At 39.3% G+C, this 18,011-nt stretch overlaps 1 protein-coding gene across 3 annotated transcripts in view; it reads right to left on the bottom strand.

Moving 5' to 3' along the window:
* The window catches only part of cwf19l1 (CWF19 like cell cycle control factor 1), a 29,742-nt gene that overhangs the window by 6,977 nt on the left and 4,754 nt on the right, over positions 1–18,011 (bottom strand). For all 3 annotated transcript variants that reach the window (XM_086010143.1, XM_086010142.1, XM_086010144.1), the window contains exons 3-10: positions 16,545–16,629; positions 13,586–13,687; positions 13,194–13,408; positions 12,519–12,637; positions 7,315–7,399; positions 5,376–5,516; positions 3,125–3,230; positions 1,835–1,914 (exon numbers count right to left, since the gene is read on the bottom strand). In XM_086010143.1, coding sequence (XP_085866269.1) covers positions 1,835–1,914; positions 3,125–3,230; positions 5,376–5,516; positions 7,315–7,399; positions 12,519–12,637; positions 13,194–13,408; positions 13,586–13,687; positions 16,545–16,629 — 933 coding nt within the window. The remainder of the gene's footprint in view (positions 1–1,834; positions 1,915–3,124; positions 3,231–5,375; positions 5,517–7,314; positions 7,400–12,518; positions 12,638–13,193; positions 13,409–13,585; positions 13,688–16,544; positions 16,630–18,011) is intronic.

The following is an 18,011-nucleotide window of genomic DNA, read 5'->3' as shown; positions in this document are numbered from 1 at the left end:
CAGGCATAGCAATTCCATTAGGAGTAGACACAGCAATTCCATTAGGAGTAGACATAGCAATTAGTGGGATTGAAAGCACAAGAGTCGCAAAGGGGGGGGGAAAATGTGAATTCTTGGTCGAGTCAACACTTAATTTTTTTTTATTCGTTCACGGATGTGGGCGTGTCTGGCAATGCCAGTATTTATTGCCCATCCCTAATTGCCCTTGAGAATGTGGTGGTGAGCCGCCTTCTTGAACCACAGCAGTCCGTGTGGTGAAGGTACTCCCACAGTGCTGTTAGGGAGGGAGTTCCAGGATTTTGGCCCAGCGACGATGAAGGAAGAGCGATATATTTCCAAATCAGGATGGTGTGTGACTTGGAGGAAAGCTTGGAGGTGGTGGTGTTCCCATGCACCTGCTGCCCTTGTCCTTCTAGGTGGTAGAGGTCGCAGGTTTGGGAAGTGCTGACGAAGAAGTCTTGGCAGTACATCTTTTAGATAGTACACATTGCAGCCACGGTGCACCGGTGGTGGACGGAGTTAATGTTTAAGGTGGTGGATGGGGAGCCAAATCAAGCGAGGCTGCTTTGTCCTGGATGGTGTCAAGCTTCTTGAGTGTTGTTGGAGCTGCACTCATCCAGGCAAGTGGAGAGTATTCCATCACACACCTTACTTTTGCCTTGTAGATGGTGGAAAGGCTTTGGGATGTCAGGAGGCGAGTCACTCGCCACAGAATACCCAGCCTCTGACCTGCTCTTGTAGCCACAGTATGTGTGTGTCTGGTCCAGTTAAATTTCTGGTCAATGGTGACCCCCCCAGAATGTTGGTGTGGGATTCAGCAATGGTAATGCTGTTAAATGTCAAGGGGCGGTGGATAGATTCTCTCTTGTTGGATAGTCCATGCTTGGCACTTGTGGCCCGAATGTTACTCGCCACTTATCAGCACAAGCCAGAATGTTGTCCAGATCTTGCTACATGTGGACACGGATTGCTTCATTATCTGAGGAGCTGCAAATGGAATTGACACTGCAATCATCAGCGACACCCCCACTTCTAACCTTATGATGGAAGGAAGGTCATTGATGAAGCAGCTGATGATATTTTCAATAAATTTGAAAGAGGTTAATTTAATTAAATTGTGTGCAGGAATTGGAGTCAGACTAGCAGAAAACGTCAGAGGAAGAAAGAAAGGAAGGCAAAACAGACATTAGGTTCTGCAGGAAATCACAGTAAGCTTGTACATCAGTTCCTCAGATGATTATCCGAGTTCTTATGCCACATTTTTGAACAAATACACAGCACTTAGCACTGGCTTCAATCAATCAATAACAAACTATAGATAGTTCAAAAACATTACATAGTGTAAAATAGTACATTACCTTACAGAACTGTCTTTGGGCTCCTGTTACTGTGGAATCCAGCCCATTTACACTGCAGGGCAAATTCCTCAAAAACAGTAGCAACAAACGATTGCAATTGCAAATAGATTGTTGTGTGAAAGTCACAATTTTACTTTCGGACTGCTAGTCTGTACTAGTAGGCTAAGTGCTGAGCTCACTCACAGCCTGAAAAGCTGTTGGCCACTGCCACCAGAGGCATGTTTTTACTGCTCAGTGCTACTGCCTCTAGAGGCACCAGGGAGGGTGGTCTCAGCAAATCAGGAGGCAGCAGTGCCAGTTCATTTTACCAGAGATCAGTGCTGGCATTGCCAGCAACACTGCAGGTAAATGCATCATAGAGGATTTGCAAATAATTGAAGGCAGTGTTTGGAATGCTTTGTGGCAAATAATGTCCAAAGGTTTACATAACAGGATGCTTTAAAGAAAGGGCACTGAAGCGGATATATAGTACTTACATGCGTACCAATACTGATAACCAAGTGCTTTTCTACTTCAGGACTAGCAAGGCAGAACCAGCAAGGGCTCGTGGGGTTAGCTACAAAATAAAAACATAAGATGCTAAGTGTGCATTTAACCTTGCTATAATCAAGGATACATTTAGAATGTACATTACAAGAATAACACACTTGGGAGAGGATTCAGAAAATCAGAATGAATGACATCTTAAAACTGAAAAAAGCAAACATTGAATGCTTTATGAATTGCACCAAAAACCAGGTGGTGGTGTAGCTTTTTTTTTTATAAACTTTCCTCCTTCTCCATGCCAATTATTTGCTGTCAGTGTACCACATTTATGCTTTTTTAGGAACCTTGAAATATGTTTAAAATGAAGAGCATCTCATGAGCCATAACATTATGAAGTAAATTCACTGTGCTGTGGGGAGCCATGCTCAGAGAGAGAGAGAGAGAGAGAGAGAGAGAGAGGGGGAGGGGGTGAGATGGCTGCAGACTGTAGTGATGATTTTCTGACCTAGGCTCTCTGAGCAAGGCTCCCTGCTGGGATTGCAGAATCAATGAATTCACCCTTATATTAAGTAATCCAGTGAAGGACAAATAAATGCAAAAGTACAATTCCTCTGGTTTTTGTAATGGTGCAGTGTTACTAAGTATTTGCATTTGATAATGTGGATCACTGTAGTCTGTAGCACATTATTAGAAACCAATAAAAAACAGGATCACAGAACTACTGATTTTAGGAAATTATGGGATCTTAGCATGAATATACAGTCTCATACACAAACTGAGCATTCCACTGCTGCCTACTTGCAGAATATTGCTATAATGTTTACTACAGACTAGTAATCCTACAGGCTAGGATCCACAGACAGGGATCATGGGAAAGCCAGATACAGTCCCTGTACCTGACTACTATCCAGGTGATCCCTCCTGGAAAGGGGGCAAATGTAGGATTGGTTTTGATGTCCTCCTCCCACCCTGCACGAAGCAGTAGGGTGCTGAGAATAGAGTGCTCATCATAGCCCGAAGACATTTTTTAAAACTTTGTTTTAATGCCAACAGACTTTGCAACAAACGGGTTAAGGCAAGAGCAAATTAATCTTTCTCATGTCAGAGGAACATCATGTTAGTGCATTAGACATAAATATTTTTTTTTTAAATCTCAAATCCTATCTTCAAATCTTAAATGGATTTCCTTTAAAACTTTTTATTGAGCTGCTATTTCCCAATTCCAAGCAGGAAAAAAACTGAACTCTAGCTCATAAACCAAAAAGTTTTCAGACACTTACGCGGCCTTCGGGGCTGTTTTGATTGATGAAATGGAGGTCTTCCTCCTTCAGAGAATCTTTTCTTTCCTTCTCGTTTGCTCAAGTCAAAGAAGAACTGAGCCTCTTCCTGTAAATTAGAACAACTATTGAGCAGCAAATAGTCAATTAAATTTCAAAAAACCCCAATAGGAGAAAAACCACCAACAGCGAAGGAAGTTTTTACAGAACACAACCAATATAATTTATGATCCAGTGCAGTTTGTTCCTTCTCCTCTTCCCCATCTCGTACAGTTTCTGTCACATTGAGATACTAAACAGTCAGCTACCATGTTACACCATGGATCACGGATGCCAAAAACTGCAAGAGGTTATCGAGATCTCAGTAAAACTATGGTCTTATCATTCACAAGTAGCATCTAACATTTGGAATTAGTTCATGGTGAATTTAAGATTTCATACAATAACAGACATTTCAGCACAAGCGGTGTAATTTGGCCCATGTACTGGGCCAGTGCTAGCACCATATTGGAGCTACTGACTAATCCCGTTACCTGCTTTTCCCCTGTACCTTAAGATTTTTCCTCTTCAAATATAGTGATTTACTTAGCTTCAACAAATAGTAGTAATATATTCCACTAATCCTTTCCTACTAATCCCAAATTTCTTAATAATTAAGAAAATAGTGTAAATAATGTCACTATTTACCCCCTTAATCCTTTAAAAAGTTCTGTATACTTCTTGCATCTCCTTAATCTTCTATGCTCTAGGGAATCGAGTCCTAGTTTTGACAAGTCTCTCATCCCAACTATAGACTCTAATCCTAACACACCCCGGGGCACCATTAGCTACACAATCGGAGAAACATTAATTTACTCCTACTGTCTTTCTATCCTACAGCCACCCTCGATCCGTGCCATCACTTTACCCATTAATGTGATGGGCCTTGATCTTTACAAGAAGTCTCTTATTTGCACTTTAATTACCTTTTGAAAGTCCAAATATACTACATCCATTGCATTCTCATGAGCTAATTTATTAGCTTCACATTGACCGCAAATTTCTTAATACAAGTAATAGTGCATGATAGAGCTCCACGTAAGAACTTTTGAACAGCACTGATTAACTTGCACGATAATTAAAGAAAATATTTTGTAGCATAATACAGGAAACTCTCGATTTACCGGCACCTAAATAACTGGAAATCTCTGTTAACCGGCAAAATTCAGGAGTAGGTTCAGGTAAGTTTTACTTCATATTCGTGGCCGTTCCTGGATCTGTGGCCGTGTAACCGGGGTTCCTGCACCTGTTGTTAAGCAACAGGGACGCCTGGATCTTGTGGCGGGGTTCCTGCACCTGTTGATTAGCAACAGGGAAGCTTGGATCTGTTGCTGTGTACCGGGCTCTCGTGCCTTTTACTATACCTCTCTGTAATCCGGACTTTCTGATAAACCGGCACCATGCCGGATAAAAGAAGAGTTTCCTGTACTATATTAACTTGGCTCCATTTCAAAATCTGCTCAAGTATCAAAAGCTGGATTAAACTTTACCAGCTACTTGCTCAAATATTTCTACATAACAACTGGAGAAATGAGTATCACCATCAGTTACCCTACTCTCATCATACATATTGAGCTAGATTCCAAACCATGCTTAGAAGGGTGGTCATATTACACAAACATCCTCCATCCTGTATATTTCATTAAACCCAACAAAAAGAAGGTTTAATAAATGCTCTTGATTATAACAGACTTTGAATAAGATTGCTGTACAGAAATACACCAGTTGGCAGAAAACATTCACATATTGTAACAAAGAAAAGAAAGCCAATGATAAGGATATCCACGATCTAATAGGAACAAATAATAGAACTTCATTGCTACACACTAAATCAATCCATGCTAAAGTTGAAAACATAATTTTATTTCAAAATTCACAGAAGAAGTCAGTAAGCTTTTGCAGTCTGGAGACCACAACTATAAAATGTATGCAAAGAGCATAGACTTGGGGGTGGGGGAGAGGGGAAGGAAGAGGAGAATTATCAGTCATAAAAAAGGAGGAAAAATGCAATGCCACATTACACTGCCAAAAGTTGATTTCAGGACCCTAGACAACTACATATTGGATGTGTTTTGGGCTCTGCTTGAGGGGAAATATAGCAGCTTTCAAGAATTTTTTTTTTTTTTTTTTTTTTTTTTTTTTTTTTTTTTAAATTCAGATTTTGAAACTTTTGATTTACAACGAAAACAAGAAAGGGTTTCCTATACATACTTACTGGTGCAGTTTCCCCTGGTTTTGTTCTTTGAAATTCCTTGGTCATTTTCCTATACGGACTTTCTGTGACATCCAGAGGCTGTTTCACTAGTTCAGTTGGATCCATAGAACTTATTGGCGTAATGTTAAATGCATACAAGTACTATAAAAGCAAAAATCAATCAGAAAAGTAATGTAAATATAGATTCTGGCATGTATAACCCAAAGATCAATCAGAACAACAAAAAAACCTCACTATAAAGTAATTCAAACTGGGATCAGTTCCAAGCAACATTTTAAAATGTCAATACAATGGCTTTGCACTAGCAATTACTAGCAATTTAAGGAAGCAGTTAGAAACAAACCATAAAACAAGAAAATTCACAAAATAAAACTCAAACAATACATCCAGTGGAGGTATATTGGTGCACTGGTGAACAGTGCCAGAGATTGGCCAGATGAGAGATCAAACACACAATTCCATGTCAGAGATCACAATCTAGATGTAGAGGGTCAGTCAACCTAGCAGGTAATGCTTAGAACATGCTTCCTATCCACCACCTTAAATCAAAATAGGGTGTAGAAATGCAGGAGAAACAGCTTACGAATATGATAGCTTACAAATATGAGAGAGAAATTAAGAACAAATTCATTTTTTTGTTTGAGAAATGGTTAGAATATGTACTAGCTTTAGGAACAATTTTGAGTTTATTTATTGTACATTTAGTTTTATTAATGTGTTCTTGTATAAAATTCAACACTTTGTTCACCTATTCAGAAGTTACTTCATTGAATTTACTGCTTTTTATTTACGTTTTCTGGAAAGAGCAACCTCCGTACTTAAATGTAATTATTTTTGGTGCACTTCAAAATTTTAAAAGTCATACATTAAAGAATTGTAAACCAAATGCTTGTGGACATAACAGCTCACAAGCATCCTAAATATTTAAATTAAAAATGTGTTCAAATAAAGAAAATTGTCTATAATGAAAGATAGAAGAACTCGCATTTAAATTGCACCTTAGGATCCTCAGGATGTCCAAAAGCACTTCAAAGCCAATAAAGCACTTTTGAAGTGTAGGCATTGCCGAAATGTAGGCAAACACACCAGTCAATTTTTGCATAGTAAGGACTCACAAACAGCAATGGCTAGTTAATCTGCTTTAGTGCTGTTGGTTGAGGGATCAATATTGGTTAAGATACTAGGAGAACTCCCCTGCTCTTCAAGAAGTGCCATGGGATCACTGAGGGGGTAGAAGGGGCGTTGGTTTAACATCTCATCCAAAAGACAACACCTCTGACAGTGCAGCACTCTCAGCCTAGATTGTGTGTTCAGGTTTCTGGAATGGGCTTGAACCCATGACCTTTTGACTCCGAGGCAAGAGTGCTACCACTGAGCCATGGCTGGCATCTGCAAAGTATCAATTTCTGAAAGTTTGGATTTTTTTTTTTAAAAAAGCAAATTCAATTTTTTTTTTTTTTTTTTTTTTTAAGCGGTTATTGTTTAAAAAAGTACAGCAATCATAAAAAATAATTTTACTTCCCCTCTCCTAAATAACACACTAATTATAGCAGATCAAATAGCTGATATTGTGCTGACATACTAGCTTACAAATGCTTAATGAGTATGTCTGAAGTTCCTCTCCACTAATTTAATGGAGGCATTAACCTATTCAAAATAAATGAGCTATGCCTCTGCTAAAATAGCAGAGAGAGGAATTTCAAACAAATTTGTTTTTTTATTCGTTCCTGGGATGTGGGCGCCGCTGGCAAGGCCAGCATTTATTGCCCATGAGAAGGGTAAGTGCTCAGTGTTTGCCTTATTATCAAATTACACAATTATAGGTCCAATAAATTTAGAAAAACAGAATAGGATATGAACTCAAAAGGAAAGTCTACATTAACATATTTGTTCTCCCAAAGTATAGTCATGCTAGTAATTCAGGATCCTGCTTACTTGCCTTTTTCTTGCTAGAATTGCCAATATTCGCCAGTGCTATGAACCTGCTGACATGCTGTGCACTTTCCTGTATTATCACATGGTTTCTACATAAAAACAAAAAAGGAGATAAAATAGCTTTTTATTGTATGGCAGGTACCAATTTAAATCACAATGGTTACACTTAGGGTGCCATAGGTAAATGCACAGCATGGTCCAGTACCAAGTCGTATAGACCAGGGCGGTTTCAGGTTCAATCTATGCTTCTTTTATTCTATCGCAGCCCTGCCTTTGATCTATTTTATTTCCTTTCCAGTTTGAAAAAGGGTTAGACCCGAAACGTCGACTCTAATTTCTCTCCACGGATGTTGCCTGGCCTGCTGAGTTTTTCCAGCATTTTCTGTTGTTATTTCAATCTATGCTGATATTAGCTAAGACACTCTGGAGCATTAAGATTGGTTTCACATTGGAGCATGGAAGGGAAAATTAGCCAGGGTTCATAAGAACATAAGTAGGAGCAGGAGTAGGCCATACGGCCCCTCGGGCCTGCTCCGCCATTCAATAGGATCATGGCTGATCCGAATCCAGACTCACGTCCACTTCCCTGCCCTCTCCCCGTAACCCCTAATTCCCTTATCTGCTAGGAAATTGTCTATCTCCATTTTAAATTTATTTAATGTTGCAGCTTCCACAGCTCTCTGGGGTAGCAAATTCCATAGATTTACTACCCTCTGAGTGAAGAAGTTTCTCCTCATCTCAGTTATGAAAGGGCAGCCCCTTATTCTTAGATTATGCCCCATAGTTCTAGTCTCACCCATCAGTGGAAACATCCTCCCCGCATCCACCCGATCAAGACCCCTCACAATCTTATATGTTTCGATAAGATCGCCTCTCATTCTTCTGAACTCCAATGAGTAGAGTCCCAACCTACTCAACCTTTCCTCATATGTCAACCCCCTCATCTCCGGAATCAACCGAGTGAACCTTCTCGAGAGCAAGTATATCTTTTCTTAAATATGGAAACCAAAACTGCACGCAGTATTCCAGGTGTGGCCTCACCAATACCCTGTATAACTGCAGCAAGACTTCCCTGTTTTTATACTCCATCCCCCTTGCAATAAAAGCCAAGATTCCATTGGCCTTCCTGATCACCTGCATACTAACTTTGTGTTTCATGCACCAGGGCCCCCAGATCCCTTTGTACTGTAGCACGTTGCAGTTTCTCTCCATTTAGATAATAACTTGCTCTTTGATTTTTTCTGCCAAAGTGCATAACCTCACACTTTCCAACATTATATTCCATCTGCCAAATCTCTGCCCACTCACTTAGCCTGTCTATGTCCTTTTGCAGGTTTTTTATGTCCTCCTCACTCATTGCTTTCCCTCCCATCTTTGTATCGTCGGCAAACTTGGATATGTTGCACTCGGTCCCTTCCTCCAAATCGTTAATATAGATTGTAAAGAGTTGGGGTCCCAGCACTGACCCCTGCGGAACACCACTCATTACTGATTGCCAGCCCGAGAATGAACCATTTATCCCAACTCTGTTTTCTGTTAGATAGCCAATCTTCCACCCATGCCAGTATATTACCCCCAATCCCAGGATTTCTTATCTTGATCAGTAATCTTGTGTGGAACCTTGTCAAATGCCTTTTGGAAGTCCAAATACACTACATCCACTGGTTCCCCTTTATCCACCCTATATGTTACATCCTCAAAGAATTCAAGCAAATTTGTCAAACATGACTTCCCCTTCATAAAACCATGCTGACTCTGTCCTATTAAATTATGTTTATCCAAATGCTCTGTTACTGTTTCCTTAATAATGGACTCCAACATTTTGCCAACCACAGATGTTAGGCTAACTGGTCTACAGTTTCCAGCTTTTTGTCTACTTCCCTTCTTAAATAAGGGTGTTACATTAGCAGTTTTCCAACCTGCCGGGACCTTTCCTGAGTCCAGGGAATTCTGGAAAATAATCACCAATGCATCCACAATCCCTACCGCCACTTCTCTCAAGACCCTAGGATGTAGGCCATCAGGTCCGGGGGATTTATCCGCCTTAAGTCCCATTATTTTACTGAGTACCATCTCCTTAGTGATTTTAATCGTGTTTAGCTCCTCCCCCCCCATTGCCCCGTTTGTCCAGTGTTGGGATATTTTTTTAGTGTCCTCTACTGTAAAGACTGATACAAAATATTTGTTCAGCGTCTTTGCCATCTCCATGTTCCCCACCACTAGTTTCCCGGTCTCATCCTCTAAGGGACCAACGTTCACTTTAGCCACCCTTTTTCTTTTTATATAGCTGTAGAAACTCTTGCAATCTGTTTTTATATTTTTTGCTAGTTTACTTTCATAATCTATCTTCCCTTTCTTAATTAATCTTTTAGTTATTGTTTGCTGGCTTTTAAATGCTTCCCAATCTTCTATCCTCCCACTAGATTTGGCTACTTTATATGCCCTTGTTTTCAGTCGGATACTATCCTTTATTACTTTACTAAGCCACGGATGGCTGTCTTTTCTTTTATTCCCCTTTTTCCTCAGTGGAATATATTTATCCTGAAAGATGTGAAATATCTCCTTGAATGTAGACCACTGCTCTTGTACCGTCTTACACTTTAATCTGTTTTCCCAGTCCACTTTAGTCAATTCTACTCTCATACCTTCATAGTCTCCTTTATTTAAGCTCAGTATGCTGGTTTGAGATCCAACTCTCTCACCCTCAAACTGAATTTGGAATTCAACCATATTATGGTCACTCATTCCAAGGGGATCCTTTACTAGGACATTTTTTATTAATCCTGTTTCATTACACAGAACCAAATCTAAGATTGCCTGCCCCCTGGTTGGTTTAGTTACATACTGCTCAAGGAACCCGTCCCTAATACACTATGAACTCTTCAAGGCTGCCATGCCCAATTTGATTAGTCCAGTCAATATGAAAGTTAAAATCCCCCATGATTATAGCTGTTCCCTTATTACAAGCCCCAACTATTTCCTAATTTATACTCCAACAGAGTTGCAACTGTTAGGAGGCCTATAGACTACGCCCACTAGTGACTTTTTCCCCTTCTTATTCCTTATCTCCACCCAAACTATTTCACTATCCTGATCCTTTGACCCAATATCATTTCTGACTATTGCAGTGATTCCATCCTTGATTAACATAGCAACCCCACCTCCCTTTCCTTCCTGTCTGTCCTTCCCAATTGTCAAATACCCTTGTATGTTTAGTTCCCAGTCATGATTATCTTGCAGCCATGTTTCCGTAATGGCCACCAGATCATACCCATGTGTAGTTATTTGTACCGTCAACTCGTCAATTTCATTACGAATGCTGCGTGCATTCAGATAAAGAACTTTCAAATATGTTTTCTGACAATTTATTCCTGTTTTTACCCCTTTTACTACTTTACCATTATACATTCTGTCCCTTCCTGACACGCTCTGGTTTTTAATTCCCCCACTGCTACCTTGCTCTATTGCCTTCTCCGCTGTCATTTTTATTTTTCGCTCTCTTAAAACCTCCCCCCCACTAATTAGTTTAAAGCCCTCTCTACAGCCCTAGTTATTCGTTCCTGTTCCTTATCACCATCCAGTGACCCGTGCTGGAAAAAAAGCTCAAATAGGTAGATGCGTGGTGAGGACAGGAATGGGCTCAGCTGAGTTAATCCAACAGTCGAATCCCCTGGCAATACTTCCCATCTAGATTCACACTCGAAAAATGGCCATTTAGCTGAGGGACCAGTAGCCTTATACTGCATGCGGAACTGCACCATAAGGGGAATCATCACCTTTCATATAGCTGAATATTAGCTTTTTAAGTACATACTCTTTACAAGTCAGGCCAACCTTTGAATATCCTGGGGTAGAGTTTCCGCTTTGGGCGCAATTGACAATCTGGGCACAAATTGCACTCAAAACGGCGCTAGTTTTCCAAAGTGAAGCTATGGTTCAAGTTTCCGCTCAAACTCATTTACATATCACCGAACGCAAAATATTCCGTGAACCAGTGCAATCGGACAGCATTTTAGACGGCAATTGTTTATTTTTTCCTCTTGCAGTTCTGTGGGCGAAGCCAGCTTCTAGCCTGGTGTTTTTAAACCAGCATAAAGATCGCGGAAACTCAATTTGCGCAGGACGTAACTTCCACTTGAAATTTCTCTATCTTTTATGCTGGTTTGGCCAATATCGGGCCTAGCGGAAACTTTACCCCACTATCCAAGTTAATTTGATTGTCTATTATTTTTGCTGAACTCAAACACAGCTTGCTTTTACACCACTATCTAGGTGTACATGCACTATAGTCCCATAAAGCATGAACGTTAAGAATTAAATCAGTACCAGTAATTACCTTGCCGCCCCCCCTTTAGTTTTCAGAATGCTGCTCACTCCCTTTCTTCTCAGCCAATAATCCAACATCAGTCTTTAATGGCAATTCATTGACATTCCCAATCTTAGTTGACAAGAAATCAAATATAGCCATTACAACCACACTTGCTATTGTTTGCACTTAAGTCTGGACATACTGCAAGAAGAATCTATAGCTATCCTTCAGTTTGCGAAAATTTAATTTAAGAACTATGGAACAACTTTATACTGGTTCAATGGAACAAAATGCAAGAGAATAATCTCACTCTCCTACAAACTTCCTCCCCAAGCAATCCCTCAAAAATCAGAAAGAGTTTAAATTATTTCAGATATAAGCTAATGTATTAATAGATGAGAATATTTATAATCACTATTACCCCCGCAAAAGAAAATCAAGCTGCCTTCAGTTACACAAGTAGTAATTTATGTATGAATTTATAGTTTATTACAGGTAAAGTATTAATACTTCATATATACGCATATACAGGAAACTTTGTGCTATCCGGCACCCACGGGACCGAGCTGCTGCCGTTGCCTAAAAAGTGCCGTACTCTCCAGAGTTAATGTTGAGAGATATGGAGATTCTTATCTCCGTATTTGACAACAAACACCGTTGCTTAGCAACAGCTTCTAAACACTCGGGTGTGGCCCTAAAGCTCTGTAGCTGAAGCTGTTGCTATAGCTACAGACCTTGCACAGCTTGACTGTTCAAGCAAAGCAAAAAAAAAACAAAAAGAATAAAAAACGGCTGCTGATTTTTGCCGGTAGCTCCAGATTGCCGGATAGCTCACCTCCGGATAGCACAAAGTTTCCTGTAACAGGTTGATTTAAGAGTTTAAATGACAATATCTATACCTGTAAGGTAATCTTTCATAATTGGCACCTTCCAAAGCAGCAAAATGATATCGTGGTTTTAGGGTAGATGCAAGATGAGCTACGGCGATAGAGCCACATAATTCTGTATCAACATCTTCCTGTCAAAGATATTAAAATGGTTCGTTTCTGCATTCTTTTTCATAAGGCTACATTATATTGACAACAATTTGCACCATTTATACAAGGACGCAACGGCTGCCTGCCAACGAAGCCGAAGTAGCTGCGCATGCGCAGTCTTGTGTTTTTTTGGTTCTTCGCTTCGCCAGGGAGCGGGTTCGTTAAAAAAAGCCGGGAGAGGACTCGTAAAAAAATTAGTACATTTAAATTACTTCGATGTAGTCACCATTTACTGTACTTTGTAACCCCAAAACAAACATTTTGGAAAACATTATACTGTACTGGAAAGAGGATATTTAAACAAAATCAACTAAGCAACTAGCATGTATTTTTTTTAATTCTGATTTTTTAAATAATTACAAAATCCCCAAATATAAAATTCAATTTTTGTAGTGCTGTAGTCAAAACAATTTCTATATATACTAGTCAGTTTCCAGTGCATAAACTGAAGTTAAAGTACAATACAGTACATAGAATAAAACACAATAAACATGCTGTAAATCTGGCCTTTTATTTCAAACGAGTAAATAAACTGACCAGATTGTTCCCATATTGCCACACTCCTTTTGGCCACTGTGATGTCAGCAGAATGTCCACGCCCTTGAATCTGGAGCTGGCCATTAGCGAGCTCTCCAGTGCTGTGATGTCTTTCGAGGTAAAGCTATAAGCAGGCGCAGGTTCATTCTGGGCCTCTGTACCACTCAGGTAAGCAATCTGTAAACCTGATGCTCCTGTAAAAACACCTTTACGACCTATAGGAATACAGTGCATCAAAATGAAAGAAAAAGCCTACTAGTGTAGTTTCAGACACGATCAGCACAGCTTTTTAAAACTAGACACCCATTAACTGAATCATCAAATGCTACACGATGTAAAGTGTGCACACATCCATAATGTGGATAAATCAACCTACAAAATATGATACATACCTAAATAAGTAATGTTTTCTGCCAATTCACATCCATCTACATCTGGGAAATATTTTGTGGTCTCCTGATTGTTGGCTCCCAATATGTAAGTTTGCATGGGAGCTGAAAAAAGAGACACACTTATCAAAAAGTATGACCCAAATAATGCATTTTTGGTGAATCTTACAGAAAAGGAAATTGAAATCTACTGAGTTTCTACATTTTATTGTTTCCACATTTTGCTCATAACAGACCAGGCTTCTAATGATATTGATCAACTCACTCAGTAAAATGTTAAAAATTATCAAAATAAATGTGCTGTACTATTCTAGGATTGAAACAAAAGGACCAGGGTGCATGGAATCGAGTGCTCATTGGGAGTGTGGCGGTTTACTGAAAATACACGGTGGCATCGTTTATGCCGAAAGTAGTGATTAGATATGCAGACCAGCAAACTTCACTTACACTCTAAAACTATCACATCCTACAGCATCGCAACTCTTTCCGCTTTATTTTCTTGTTACGACTGCATTCAAATTTTGTTTCAGCTATAAGCTGAAGGTACAGTAATGAAGAGGAATTTAAAATATGCAATAAAATGTAATATGCTTAATCTTTAATGTACTATGAGAAATAAACATACTTGCTAGGATAAAAATTGATAGAGGAGGTATTAGAAAAGCTGGCTGTACTTAAAAGTAGATAAATCACCAGGAGCAGATGGGATGCATCCTAGAATGCAGAGGGAATTGAGGAGGTACTGGCCATAATATTCCAATCCTCCTTAGATACGGGGGTGGTGCCAGAGGGCTGGAGGATTGCAAATGTTACACCATTGTCCAAAAAAGGGTGTAAAGATAAACCCAGCAACTACAGGCCAGTCAGTGGAGAAGCTTTTAGAAACAGCAATCAGGGACAAAATTAACAGTCACTTGGACAAGTGTGGATTAATTAAGGAAAGCCAGCACAGATTTGTTAAAGGCAAATCGTGTTTAACTAACTTGATTGAGTTCTTTGATGAGGCAACAGGGAGGGTTGACGACAGTAATGCAATTGACGTGGTGTACTTGGATTTCCAAAAGGCATTTGACAAAGTGCCACATAATAGGCTTGCCAGTAAAGTTGAAGCCCATGGAATAAAAGGGACAGTGGCAGCAGGGATACAGAATTGGCTAAGTGATAGGAAACAGGGAGTAGTGGTGAACGGTTGTTTTTCAGACTGGAGGAAGATATACAGTGGTGTTCACCAGGGGTCGTTCTAGGACCACTGCTTTTCTTGATATGTATTAATGACTTGGACATACAGGGCACAATTTCAAAGTTTGCAGATGACACAAAACTTGGAAGTATAGTGAAGTGAGGAGGAGAGTGATAGACTTCAGGAAGACAGACAGGCTGGTGAAATGGGTAGACATGTGACAGATGAAATTTAATACAGAAAAGTGCACGAACAGAGAGTCCAAGGGGTATGTGTGCACAAATCGTTGAAGGTGACAGGGCAGATTTTGAAAGCAGTTAAAAAGGCTTACGGGTTCCTGGGCTTCATAAATCGGGATGCTGGGCTTCATAAATAGAGGTATAGAGCACATAAGTGTGGAAATTATGATGAACCTGTATAAAACATCGGTTCGTCCCCCAATTGGAGTACTGTGTGCAATTCCGGGCACCGCACTTTAGGAAGGATGTGAAGGCCTTAGAGAGGGTGCAGAAAAGATTTACGAGAATGATTCCAGGAATGAGGGACTTCAGTTACGTTGATAGACGGGAGAAGCTGGGGTTGTTCTCCTTGGAGCAGAGAAGATTGAGAGGAGATTTGATAGAGGTGTTCAAAATCATGAGGGATCTGCACAGAGTAAATAGAGGGAAGCTGTTCCCATTGGCAAAAGGGTCAAGAACCAGAGGACACAGATTTAAGGTGATTGGCAAAAGAACCAAAGGCGACGTAAGGAAAAACTTTTTTTTTTTTTTTTTTATATAAACACAGTGGGTGGTTCAGATCTCAAATACACTGCCTGAAAGGGTGGTGGAGGCAGATTCAATTACAGCTTTCAAAAGGGAGTTGGATAAGTACCCGAAGGAAAGGAATTTGCAGGGTTACGGGGAAAGGGCAGGGGAGTGGGACACAACTCGACAGGCCGAATGGCCTTCTTCCGTGCTGTAACCATTCTATGATTCTATATAACTGGGGGAAGAATACATTGAATGGGGTATCTAGGAATCAATCACAACTGGTACTGCTTTTATTGCAACAGACAATGCTTTAGATTTGGCACTGCCAAAAGACAGCAGCTACTTTACAACATATCCTATTTTCTTTTATTTCAATAGTACGTCTGACTTTTAAGGTAATGCACTCTAGTTTTGATCATTGATACTTTTATTTCAAGTGGCAACGTTGCTACAGCAAATCCAACCATTCTCCCTCTGTTATTCATATCACCACCAGGATGAAAAGAATCGACAAGTATAGAAACGTACCTTCTTTGTTTTCAAAGGCTTCCAAAGTTGCGCAATACAGTTCCCACCGCTTATAGCGGGCGCATTGGTGGTAACACAATTTTCCCACAATAAAACCCCAATAGGTTGCTTAATATTTTGGGCTGATAGCAGACTCAAATGTAAGTACCCATGGTATCTGAATGTTAATGAGATGCAGAGAGCTTATTGAACAGCTGCTGGAAGACCAGTTTGCCTGAAATCAGTGGATCTTTTAAATCAGCAAATAGAGATTAAGTAATTAAAGTAATTGCACCTTAACAAGGCACAGAGCTTATTGAACAGCTGAGTCTGCCTGAAGTAGCCAACGCATGTAATACTGTAAGCGCCGCATTTATAAATAATTCTATGATGATGAAAATGTTTATCGTTATTAGATGGTTACTCATCATAAGCACAAGTGGTGGGAACGCTATTTGCAACCTCTCAAATACAGTACTTAAGACTGTTACAGAAATTTATAAATAAATAGTTCATAATTTACCTTTCTTGGCTCCTGATTTGTATTCTGCCCATTCTGATTCTGCCTCTGCTGTGGTTCCAAGGAAATTTCCCACACACAACAGCAACTATAAACACAGAAAAGCACATATTAAAATCAACAGATCGGAGTTTCTTTCCCAAATGCCGATTACTAGTTATTAATTCAAAAGGTTTTGAATCACTGGGTTCCAATTTCTGTCACAGTCTTAGTTGAAATATTTTCAATAGTCTGGAGTATCATTTTTAATTAAGAATTTTATATATAGTGACTATAATTTCTCAGTAATCAACTTCTCACTATCACTTCATAAAATTAAGTGATTTATCATAATTATTAAACTTCTGGTGTGGATTACACATCAATGAGAGGAAGGCACTAACTGTTGGATTCCACTATGGCAATCTCCAGCAACAAAATATACAGAAACAATTGAACAAACCATCAGATTCATTTTCAAAAAAAGACAGCTATACAACAATTTCAAAATTCTAATTCCACCTCTACGTTCAGACATCAAAGTTTCATATCAACTGATCCGCTCAATACTGCTGCTTTACATTCAACTATTATTACCTATATCTTACCAAATGTGTAAAAAACCCTACAGGTACCATTGTAGTAGCAGTTCAATAATGGGAGACAATGCTGCGTCTGAAGCTACAGACAATATCATTCATGCACTTCAAACCATCCAGTCATACTGAAGAAAACATGCACCAAAAAAGTGACTTGAACCACTAAACAACTCAAAAATACAATATATAATGAAGATTAAAGTGGCGTGCAGAAATACAAGATAGGAATTAAATCTCAAAGTTCTGGATAATTTTACAGTCCACTATTACAAGTCCTGGGAGTAGTTTAACACACCCATGGCTTGTCTCTCTCCAGAGGTTTGGATCACCATTCTAAAACAAAATATTATTTGAGAGGTAATGAATAATATTCAGAGTCATCTTAAACAATCAAATATTACTGAGAGTCAATTTGATGCAATGTTTGTATACAGCTCAGCTTCAAATGTAGGGTATTCAACATGCATACTTATGCTGCTTATGAATTGAGGCAGGAACTGTATTTTCATTCTGCAGAGCAAGCTTTTTTCTTTTACATGAGTCATGAATCTAGAACTCAAGTCATGCAACACTTTCCAAGTCAGCAAATGGCAGCCCTGAGAATTTGAGTTTTTCTGGGGCGGAAGGAACTCAAGATTCGACTAAAACATATTATACATTTCTAGAACATGTTATAAGATAACAAATATGTTCCTGTGTCATTAAAAATGTATGTAAGCTTACAACACAAGGCCTAAAAATGGAATCATATTCTAGTTAAAACTATTGATGATTACAGGGTAATGTGTTCAGAGAATGTAACTGAATCACCCGTCTTTACAAATTACATGATCAACCAATGCAAATCGCAATTACTCACAAAGTAAAGACAAAAATGTGATCTAAACCAAAC

This window comes from Somniosus microcephalus, chromosome 17 (assembly GCF_052327205.1).
Source record: "Somniosus microcephalus isolate GS21.2 chromosome 17, FLI_Smic_1.0, whole genome shotgun sequence".
In the NCBI taxonomy this organism is placed as follows: domain Eukaryota; kingdom Metazoa; phylum Chordata; class Chondrichthyes; order Squaliformes; family Somniosidae; genus Somniosus; species Somniosus microcephalus.
Note: the sequence above shows the minus strand (reverse complement) of the source record. Positions and strands in the feature narration are given on the sequence as shown.